Source organism: Carcharodon carcharias, chromosome 20 (genome assembly GCF_017639515.1).
Source record: "Carcharodon carcharias isolate sCarCar2 chromosome 20, sCarCar2.pri, whole genome shotgun sequence".
Taxonomy (NCBI): Eukaryota; Metazoa; Chordata; class Chondrichthyes; order Lamniformes; family Lamnidae; genus Carcharodon; species Carcharodon carcharias.
This window is the reverse complement of record NC_054486.1, coordinates 58,956,469-58,968,484: the sequence shown is the minus strand read 5'-3', so window position 1 is coordinate 58,968,484 and position 12,016 is coordinate 58,956,469. Positions and strand designations below refer to the sequence as shown.

Here is a 12,016-nt window from a genome sequence, read left to right as displayed (position 1 = left end):
CTGCTCACCAGCAGGACTCAGGGGAGCCCTTCTGCTGGCCGTGTTTGGAAGCCTTTGCAAGATTGCAGGAGCACTTTTAAACAGGTAACCGGGTCGCCATTGGACCCGGCGGTCATAGCCGTCCTGCCGCTGCCCGCCCACTCCCGCTCTCCTTGGGAGCCGCGTTTCATGCTGGGCAGGCCTTAATTAGCCGACCTGCACAAAATGGCAGCACGGACCCAATCGCGGCCCGTCTGACAGGCAGAGAATTCTGCTCACTGTCCCAGTCCTACAGACACACACATTCTCCCATCCACACACACACTCCCACTCCTACACCTACATACACACTCGCACTCCCACAGCCACACACAAACTTCCACAGCCACACACACACACACACACACACACACACACACACACACACACACATATAAACACTCACACTCCCACAACCACAGTCACTCCCACATCCACACCCACTCCCACATCCACACCCACACTCAGCCCCACACCCACACTCACTACCACAGGCACACTCCCACACCCATACTCACTCCCACACAGTCACTCCCACATCCACACCCACTCCCACTCTCACTCTCACTCCCACACCCACATTCATTCCCACACCCACACCCACACCCACACCCACAGACAATCACTCACTCACTTCGATACCCACACTAAATCACACTCTCCCTCTCATACCCTTGGACAGTGAGTCTTTTCATCCTCATCACCCCCACTATCCACTTGAAATATTGCATCCAGCCTTTTCCGGCCTGGAGCAATTTCCCCTTCCACCCGCCTTGGCCCAGCAGCCTTTCCTCTCTGACCCCCATTGGCTCGACAATCTCTCCTCTCCCAACCTCTCAGGCCCAGCAATCGCTTCCACATTCTTTCTCTCCGCACCACCAGGCCCAGCAGTCTCTCCCCACTCCCCCTCCTCCTCCATCCCTCCCTCCCTCCTCCATCCCTCCCTCCCTCCTCTATCCCCCTCCTCTATCCCCCTCCATCCCCCTCCTCTATCCCCCTCCTCCATCCCCTCCATCTTCCCCTTCTCCTCCATCCCTCTCAGCTCCAACAGTCTCTCCCCTCCACAACCTCTCAGGCTCAACAGTCTCTTCCCCACTCCCTTTCCTCCTCCATCCCCCCTTCTCTCCTCCATCCCCCCTTCTCTATCCCCCTCCTCCATCCCCCCACTCCCCCTCCATCTTTCCCTCCTCCTCATACCCCCTCCATCTTCCCCTCCCCTCCACCCCTGCCCCCTCCACCCCCTGCCCCCTCCACCCCCTGCCCCCTCCATTCCCCTCTCCCTCCATCCCCCTCTCCCAACATCCCCCTCCTCCCCTCCATCTCCCTCCTCCCCATCCCCTCTCCTCTTCCAACCCCCCTCCATCTTCCCCTCTTCCTCTATCCCCTGCTCCTCCCCAATCCTCCCTCTTCCTCCATCCCCTCTCCTCCTCCATCCCACCTCTTTCATCCCCCCCTCCTCCTCCATCATCCCCCCCACCCCCGCCCAAGGCCCAGCAGTCTCTCCCCTCTCCACAAGTGAGCCTATCTGCAGCAAATGCAGTGGAGCAACAGGCTATGATTGGAGGAGCATTTTCTTTAAGAATCTTCCACTGCACTTACCTCAGGGTGGGTGCTACGTTGGGGGGGCTCGGCTTGCAGGTCGGAGGTTGGACAAGCCTGTTTTATATTATCTCACACCAGTCTTAAATCTACATTCAAACTAAAAATGCAGCAGTCATCAGGCTGTATTATCTTACAACGCGTTCAGGTTTATAATGCATCCTGCATTTTGGGCCCCCCCTGTCTTTTGAGGTCCGTGCACCACGGCACGGTGTGTTTCTTTGTAAATCTGCCCCTGGTCCACACCCAACCACCACACATGCCCATTGAATAGATATCAGGAATATCTATTACTAGTCCAGTGACATTACCACTGATGGTGGCGTAGTGGCAATGTCAATGGACTAGTAATCCTGAGCCCCAGGCTAATACTCTGGGGTCATGGATTCAATTCCCAACACAGCATCTGTGGAATTTAAAATAAATTAATAAAATCTGGAATTAAAAGCTAGTCTCTATAATAGTCACCATGAAACTAGTGTCAATTATTGTAAAAACCCATCTGGTTCACTAATGTCCTTTAGGGAAGGAAATCTGCCATCCTTACTTGTGACTCCAGACCCACAGCAATGTGGTTGACTCTTAACTCTCCTCTGAAATGGCCGAGCAAACCACTCAAATCAAGGGCAATTAGAATGGGCAACAAATGCTGGCTTTGCCAGTAATACCCACATCCAATGAAAGAATTAATTAATAAATGACAAGCCTAACTGATTTTCTGTCTTTCCTAAACTAGCAAATTTGCAATAAATCACCAAACCAAAACCTGCAAGCAAAATGTCAAGTGAAGCTCTCTGTTGAAATTTCCATAGCATATTGCTAACTAAAAAAAATAAGTTAGCTACCCTGGAGGCTGTTCAAGCTTATTCAACAAATGCTGTTCCGGGTTTAATTCCCATTCTCCCATTCTGTTCTGAATTAACTGGCAGCTCTGCAATCTACCTTAATGTCTTTGGGTTAAGGAAGGGAAATTCAGCAAGTGTTCCTGCTTCTGATTGCTACCCAGTGAGGATAGAATCAAGCTCTACAGTGACTAATAGCAACTTAGCTGAAGTATTGGGGAGTATTGGGGTATAGAATTGTACCCCAGCTTGAAGCCATGTAACCAGGAAAGGAGGAGGGCAGAAAATTGACAAGAGGACTAGGAAAGGGATAAAATAAGACAACCATTATCTGAAACCTTAACACCATGTCCTGTATTTACACAAAAAGTACAGAACTTGAGTGCTAGACATTCTTTACTTTCTGTACTGGCTGAATAATGAAAAATATAATGCAGTGTCATTTAGAGAGATAAACAGTTGGAGAGTTCTTTGCTGTAGACTAAACGCAATTGAGCCTGTTTTTGAAGCGTTACTGTTTAACAGACAGTAGGAGTTTTATTTTGGACAGTAAGTGTCACCGGTAAATTAATTCATCATCAGTAAGATGCAAAAGTTAATGGAATTATCCTAAGAGTGTAAATTATTACAGAGGCTGTTGCATTGCCCAAAATTTGATCATTCACAATATTAAAAACTAAAAAATCAATTCAGATATGTATTGCTATCATTTAACTGATTGCACTCTCATTCCTCAAATAAGATATGTTATAGACTGCAAGTTTATGTAAATGCAATGGATGTAGAAGATTGCCTGGAGGGAGCAGATAGAGAATAATCAGGCAGAGAGGTTCACATGCATTTAATTTTAACTCAGTTGATGTTCATTAGTGGAAAGACAATCAGGTGGGTTATTTTACAGGCTGCAGTCCCCCCTCACCCAATTTTCCTCTGTATTGCATACTAATGATCCTATACACCCAAACAATAAGAGGAAAAGCTGCCTCACTAATGTGGTGAGGTCAAAACATGCACCACAGGCTAATGATTGAAGCTTAATGATCACCACAAACATATTTGCAAACTGATACCTGTGTCACATTGACATGGTTTATATCACAATATCTTTTACACCATCTCAGAATATAATTTATGTTAATTTTTTAAAAAAATAACAAAATGATTAGATAATTTCAAGGACGAGAAATTCCCACCATATAACAGAATTCTGACTTTTAGATCACAGAATTGCACCCTTTTAATTTTTTTCTCAACCTCTACCTGGCCTGGGGGAACTGCCACTCCCCTCCCCTCCTCTTTAATCTGCCATCAATCTGATTCACTTTCTGTGATTGGGAGATGCAGAGGCTGTGCCCCCAGTAGCTGCTGCTCCAATATGCAGCCTGCAGAGCACTTGCCTGTGCTGGGCCGTCTTCCTGGTGCCGCTTCCACTGTAGGATTCACTGCTGGTGGTGCAGGACAACTGGATCTTCCCGCTCAATCTGCGGCCCCGCTACTGATGGAGCGACTCGATCCCAACCCAACCACAGCCCACTGCTTGCTTCAGTCTCTAGCTCCAGGAGGGAGGGAAAGAGATTTCAGCCAACCATGGTCTCAACCACATCCCACCCTCGGCAGCAGTGACTACTTTGCACCTCCTCTGGCCTCGGCCTTCTTGGGACCCCAGTACTACTTAAGTGTCCAGTGATGGAATAAGCTGCCCTCCCTGGCCTGCTGGTGTCTGATCCCCCAGGGCCCAAGCTCCTATCTCGCAGGGATGCAGCTCACTCTTCCCCAGCAGAGCGGATCTAAATGGTGTCAGTTGAGGAGGAGCCACAACTGCCCACTGACAGCGGGGATGGGGGTGAGGAAGAGGAGGTGGAACAGCGGCTGAAGGAGTTGTTGTTCTGGCACAAGAAGGCACTGCTGGAGTGTTGCAGGTCTGGGGGAAGAGGTGCCAGGGTGGGGTGGGAGAATGGGGCTGAGGCGTTGGAGGCTGGGATCTGGGGCTGGTGGTGGGGTTGATGGTGGATGGGGCTAGATGGTGGGGAGGCAGGGCTGGAGGGGGAAGCGGGGCTGGGGGGAGGGGGAGAGTGGTGCTGAGGGCTGGGATCCAAGGCCACTAGGCAGTGATGGGTGGTGGGGGTGTGTTGAGCTGATATCTGGGGCCTGGGGCCTGGGGTTTGGGCCCTGATAGCTTCTTCTCTCTCACATTAACGTTTTATAAAGGTTTAGGATTTGAGTCTAATTCTGTAAAATGTTTCCCTTTTATTCATTTTATCCACCATCATTATGCTTGCTTTTTCACTCCAGCTCCCCCACATCCGGGCAAGGTGGAGAAATTCAGGCAGAGGGCAGAGTGGTGCAGGAGGGGGGATGAATAGGTGGGGGCTGAGTAGGCAAGGAGGGATGGCATGGACAAGTGAGTGGGGGCTGTGTGGGTTTGGGAGGGGTGAGTGGGGTTGAGAGGGAGGGCACGAATGAGTGAATTGAGGATGGGAGGGAGAACATTAGTTAGTATGTGGGGGAGGAGGTAGGTTGTGAAGAGGTATGTGTGTGATGGGGGAAAGAAGGGCTTCACTGAGTTTTCTGCCACCATAGAATATGGAGAGTTTGACTGAAACCTACGTGAGAACATAAAAAAGTAATATTTTTACAAACTACTTTAAAAACACAGATTTTCATATTTATATGATATGTTATTATATGTTGATCTATAATGTATGAACTTTAATAATATCAAACCAAATATTACTTTGCTGCTTTATTGCTGTTTTGTTTTTGCTGACGCCTGGTGTCACGTTAATTTTCAAGAGTTATCTTTTTCTTGTGTGTGTATATATATTTATATATATAAATTCATGGGATGTGGGCATTGCTGGCAAGGCCAGCCTTTGTTGCCCACCCCTAATTGTCTTTGAGATGGTGGTGATAAGTTAAAATGGTGTCACATTGGGAAATAGTTTGTGAAGCACTGCCATTGCCCTTTGCTTCACCTCGCATATACATAATCCAGCAAGACCATTTTCTTTAGTTTGTATGGATTTCATCCTGTATTATATGCACTAACTAATTTGAATGCTGAAACGCTGAGGTCACTTAGATGATTTGATACTAATGCACTGGTGCACAGTCTTGTTGGTAATCCAAAGAAAAGGCCGGGGTTTTCCACCCCCATCTGCCGCTGAGATCGTCCGGTCCACTGGAAGTCAGTGAACTTTTGGCTGGGCTGCTGAACCTCCCATGGCGAGTCCCGCCACGACGGGGCTGGAAAATCTCAGTCAAACAAAGGGAAAACTAATGTTTCTGCCCACTTGAAGCCTGATAATTCCGCCCATTTGAAGTGGCCTAGAAGCATTTGCATTTCACTATAGATCAGAATAAAATGCTATCATTACATAATTCCCTGTCATAAAAAATTTTCAGGCCTTTTTGTCTTCGGCTACTCTTATCTCTGTAATTTATAATAGCTTTGCAAAGGATTAAAACATTACTAATAATTTTAGACTAATTGGATTATTCCTATAATTTCTTGCGTCTCAAATTATTTATAATTTGAGGTACCCAGAACTTCAAAGCCTTTTGATTTTACTTTCATTTCAGTTTATACCTCAAGCAATTTTACTTGCTTAAGTTTTAAATCTAATTCTCACTATATACAGCGGATAGAACGTACAAATTCTCTGAAGAGATTCTGATATTGCCAGGTAGTTCTTTGGTCATTCAACTTGGATAGCCAGAAGCCTAAAAAGGCTGAAAGCCAAATAAGAGGCCATTAAACTGAGCTTAGTTACTTCTGCCAATTTGCTGCTCCATTGTGGCATCCACCACCTCCCACCTCCTTGAAATACATTGGCCTAGACTTTCTGCCCAATGTTTCAAAAGGTCATGGGAGGATCATTGCTCAGTTGTCCAACACCACCTCTGTGTGCTTCCCCCACCATCATTTCACAGGAACCAGTCTCATTGGCATGTATGTTAACTGTATGCCAGTGAGAAAAACATAGGGTTCGATTTTTACACTCCACCGGGTCCGGGATTGGAGGCTCAGATGGGGTTGGGGTTATCCCCACAGGCCACGTGCTGGCTCCTCCACCCCATCCAGCCCCCAGGTCATTTATATACAGGCAGGATGGGGAGATGGCAGTGACACAAGCCACTGGGTAACCGGCGAGGCTCATTAAGGGCCACTTAAGGCCATTTAAAGGAGACAACTGGGATTTTCCAGTCATCCGTCAGGTTCCCACAGGTGGCAGGGGCCAGTCTACGTGCTTGGAAGTGGTCACCCGGTGTTAGGTCGGACGGGGGTGGGTGAGGGCTGCACTCCAGACAGGCCGGGAGGCCCTTGCTGCCTGCCTGAGTGCTGCTTCGCACACCCCAACCCCCACAATGGTGGCCTAGCTGCAAAAGTTATTTTTTAATTCAAAATTTGAAATGTTTTGAGAAAGCTCCTCCATTTTCAAGTGCTCTCTCCCTTAGCTCTCCTCGCAGCCTGCTGCTCCTTCAAGCTGGGCAGCCTCTGATTGTCTTCCATCTTCAAGAACCACACCCACCTTCCTTAATTGGATGGCGAACCAGTCCTCTGGCCATTAATTGGGGAAAATCAAAACAAGTGACTGTTTCCCACACAGTGCAGACTTTGTAACCTCCATTTCAGCCTGATGAGCGGGTTTCAGATGCCCAGAGGGAAAATTCTGCCCCATGATCTCTGCTGTTTGAATGCTGGACATAATAGCCAATTACTTGTACCAGACATCCAACAAGCTGTGGTCAGCAGAAGGGGGAAAATATCCTCCTGGCATACAGGACCTGCGTGGGTCTAAGGGAGTGCTGCCTCGGGACCCACGAAGAGGTGAAAGGGGGAGGGTGGGGGTGATTTATAAAAGAAAATATTTTGTACGCTGTGTGGATGGGCCATTTTCATTGCATGTCGAAGTCTTCCCCTCACCTTTGTCTCTCTCAGTGCACCCCAAAATAAAAGTGACTTTTCATTGATGTACATACTGTTTCACAGGTATATTGTCCATATGTGAGTCAAGCAGTGAACAGGCGGTCTCCTCTACATTGGAAAGACCAAACTTAAACTGGGCGACTGCTTCGCAGAACACCTGCGGTCTGTCAGCTAGAAAGACCCAAACCTCCCTGTCGCTTGCCATTTTAACACTCCACCCTGCTCTCTTGCCCACATGTCTGTCCTTGGCTTGCTGCATTGTTCCAGTGAAGCCCAACGCAAACTGGAGGAACAACACCTCCTCTTCCGACTAGGCACTTTACAGCCTTCCGGACTGAATATTGAGTTCAACAACTTAAGATTTTGAACTCCCTCCTCCATCCCCACCCCCTTTCTGTTTCTTCCCCCTTCCTTTTGTTTTTTCCAATAATTTATATAGATTTTTCTTTTCCCACCTATTTCCATTATTTTTAAATCTTTTATGCCCTGCTAGTCTTTCCACCCCACCCCCACAAGAGCTGTACCTTGAGTGCCCTGCCATCTATTCTTAATTAGCACATTCGTTTAGATAATATCACCACCTTCAACACCTCTTTGTTCCTTTGTCTATGACATCTTTTGATTATCTGCTCCTATCACTGCTTGCTTGCCCCTACAACCACAGCGCCCCCCACCACCACCACCTTAAACCAGGTTATATTTCACCCCTCTCCTAATATTCACTCAGTTCTGTTGAAGGGTCATGAGGACTCGAAACGTCAACTCTTTTCTTCTCCGCCGATGCTGCCAGACCTGCTGAGTTTTTCCAGGTAATTCTGTTTTTGTAGTGAACCTCAATTCTGCTATTACCCACATTTAAGCAGACTGGTATCGGAAAACAATTAGGAGTAGGAACCAAAATTTGTTTTCTTATACGTTGTTGAGGCCAACTGTAATTAACTGTACTACTACTCTAGCACATATTAACTAACTACTGACAGAGAATTAAACCTGCAATATTCCCAGGGCTGTATGGCTTACGTTTTCATTGGATAAACTAATTGAGTCATGAAGAATCCTGAATACTTTAGGGACACACCTGCATCAACCATAAGATATCAATAAATTATGGGACGTGATTCTGAAAAGACTTCAGCAGCACATCCTGTCACAAATTTTTGATGATTAAATTGCAAATTTGTGATGTCTAAATCCAGTGGTAACAGAGCCAGATAGATAAATTACAATTCCAAATTACTGGGAACCAGGACAGCAAGAAAGAGATACACAAAGGGAAAGGAACTGCAAGAGATGAAAAGGAAACTCAGTACAGGGAAATGAATAGAAAGCAGCTGACAGGAAGAAGGAGAGTGAGTGACAGATAAAAGGAGTGTCAGAGGCAGAGACAGAAGGGAAGAGGAGAGTAAAAGAAGGGAAACAGGAGAAAAAGACAGAAGAGAAGAGAGCTAAAAAAAAGAACCAGCATTTATATAGTGCCTTTCACATCCTCATGGCCAATTGATTACTTTTCAAAATGTAGTCACTTGTTACGTAGGCACTTGTATGTTATGTGATGCTTGAGAGATAAAAGCTTGCCAGGGCTATGGGAGAACTTTACTACACTTCTTTGAATTATGCATTAGGATTTTTTACATCAACCTGATAGGTGTACAGGGCCTCAATTTAAGACTCATCTGAAAATCATATTTTCCACAGTGGAGCACTCCCTTGGTACTGCGCCAAAATTTCATCTTACATTTCATACTCATGTCCCAAAATGGGCCTTGAACCCATGAATTTCTGACTTAGAGTGAGAGAGTTACCACAGAGTCACAGTTATGGAGTGGAAGGAAGAGCCTGACAGAAGGGAGACAGACAGGCATGTAGAAGGGACGGAAGAAGAGATATAGAGGCAGAAAAGAAGGAACAGAGGCTTACCAGCATCAGCATCCTGTGTGGGAAGGCATTAGAATTTGTGTTTTTACATGGATCCAGTTATTAAAAATAGTCAAGCTGTTGGGAATTACTAAATCAGATGGTTTTGATTTATTTTCAAGATTAATATTGTGTGAGTGAGCCCTCAGTAACTATTGCTAAAAATATAAAAGTAATAAATCATTTTGCTCCCCTGTACTTTGTTCAGTAACTCAGAAATTGTGACTCAGTAGATGGATATTATCCTGAAAATACGGTGTAAAAATGAAACAGTATGTTAATAAAGATTTAAAAAATTCTAAACGCTTTCAATTTATTTGCTCATTTCTCTTTTACATTGAACTGTTTTATTTATTTAGGATGAAGAACCCCCCAGTGAGGGACAGGTAATCTCAAAGCCTACCAAAGGGTTACAAAAATACTCACTTGGCACAACGTTAGCTGAAGTCAGTCAAGGTCCCTATGCTCCACAAGAAGTACATCATCCTGAGGTAAAGCAAGCAGTGAATTTTATTAATAAGCTTTATTGTTTTAGGTCAATTATCAAAAAACTTCAAGACTGCAGCAAACTAAAACCAAGAAACTATAGACTCATGGGCTGGAATTTTATGTTCCCCCAGGGGTGTGTTGGCAGGCAGGGAGGGCATCATGGCAGCAGTGCTGTGCTCGCTGCCTAACTGACCATTCCTGCCCCATGGGTATTTTATCCACATCGGGAGAGATGCAGGGGGTGAGCCAATTAACGGCCACTTAAGAGCCTCCCTGCGCCACCACTGTAGTTTTACTCATGGTGGGGTATGCCAGCACTACATCCTGGCTGCCCACTAAAACCTGGCAAGGCTTGTGGCCAAGTATCATGCATATGGACAACACCATTGTAGAATGTACTTATCATTTCCAGGGGAGGGTACTGAAAGAAGGTCAGAGAAAAAAAGATCTAGGTGTTGTTGTGCACAGATCATTGAAAGTTCATGACCAATGTAGAAAAGTTGTAGCTAAAGCTAACAGCATTTTGAATTGTATTAATAGAACCATTCAGTAAAATCAAAGGACTCCATTCTGTCATCATACAGGTCACTGGTTAGATTGCATCTGGAGTACTGCACTTAGTTTTGATTTCCTCAAATGGTGGATGATATAATGGCCTTGGAAACAGTTCAGAGGAGAGCTACCAGAACAATTCCTGGCTTAAAGAACTTAAGTCAGTTGGGCTTAAGGAGATGAGTTTATTTACTTTCCATTAGCACATAAGAAATAGAAGCAGGAATTGACCGTTTGGCACTTTGAGCCTGATCCTCCATTCAACAAGATCATGGCTGATCTTCTGCCTCAAAGCCGCCTTTCCACAATACCCCCATTTCCTTTAATTCCCTTAGTATGATGTATTATAATTCTAGGCACACCTCTCAGATGGTTCCTCTCAACTTCAGGTTGAGAAAGACAGCTCCCAGGGAAGCTTAAATGGGTCTGAAAGACTGATCCATCTCTCCACAAAGGAAAAGAGCCAGCCCAGATTATTACTGTATTCCAGGTAGCCTTTTAGTAAATTAAAGCTAGATTATAATTTTTCCAGATATTATAAGGATCCTGGCAAAAGCTCCTCAATAATGTACTCCCCCACCGAAGGGAGTATGGAATTGGGTTCTCGAGTAGTTATATAGAAGACCATGTGAGATAATATGAATTCTAAAATATACAAAAGCACACAGTACTTCAGGTGTGGCCTCATCAATGTCCTGTATAATTGTAGTAAGACTTATTTACTCTTTTGCCCCAATCTTTTTGTAACATAAGCTTCAAAACAGTATAGATTTAGAAGTAACCTGATCAAGGTTTCTATTCCTGAAGAGTAATGAGCCTCTGGAATGCATTGCCAACTGATGCTCTGGGTGCTTACTCTTTGCTCATATTCAAGAGGGAGCTGGACCAGTTCTTGACTGGGGCATGGATTCAGGGATGAGAAATTTCCACGTTTGGCAAATTTCTGACGTTGATGTTTCGGAAATCCACCATTTTAAATTTGTGTTCCAACCTTCGGGGCTAGTCCAACGTACAGGGGCTTAATAGTCTCTGTTGTCAGTCAGTGAGTGGGAACTGACTGCAGAGCTCTGATTGGAGGAGCAGCAAGCGTGAGAGAGCGATAGATAGTGGGCAACAGGCAACGTTGCTCACTTTCACACTTACAGCTTATTTTATTTATGTGTATATATGATTTCCCAACTTTTTGCCTGGACCTGCTTTCAAGTTTACAAACTATTGCTATTTGTCCGTTGGAGACTTCCTCCCACCACTCTGACAACTCCTCCCTCCCCTACACACACACACACACACACACACACACACACACACACACATCTAACAACTGCTCCTCTTCCTTTCTCGGGTATCACTGATACTTTGGTAGGGTTCATATATTGTTCCTTTATAATGAGGTAACTGGAAAATCAGCATCCCAGCCAGATCAGGTGGTTGTTAAATTTGGACTCCAAAAATGAGCCCAACTGCATTCATCTCTCAGTACTTCTACAATTCCACCTGTCTGAAATGGCTGAGAAGCATTTGCTTTTCACTACATGATAAAAAGTGCTATAATTTTCTGGCCCCTTACACTGCAGTGACTTTGCCTCTTTGCACTATATTGTGTATATGATTCCTTGTCACAAGATATTTTCAAACCTTTTTGTCTTTGGCCACTGTCATCCCTACAGGTTGC

At 45.4% G+C, this 12,016-nt stretch overlaps 1 protein-coding gene across 5 annotated transcripts in view; it reads left to right on the top strand.

Annotated features, from left to right (window-relative positions):
• kiaa0586 (KIAA0586 ortholog) overlaps window positions 1–12,016 on the top strand; it is a 667,340-nt gene that overhangs the window by 578,854 nt on the left and 76,470 nt on the right. For all 5 annotated transcript variants that reach the window (XM_041214268.1, XM_041214267.1, XM_041214271.1 and 2 more), the window contains one exon: window positions 9,663–9,794. In XM_041214268.1, coding sequence (XP_041070202.1) covers window positions 9,663–9,794 — 132 coding nt within the window. The remainder of the gene's footprint in view (window positions 1–9,662; window positions 9,795–12,016) is intronic.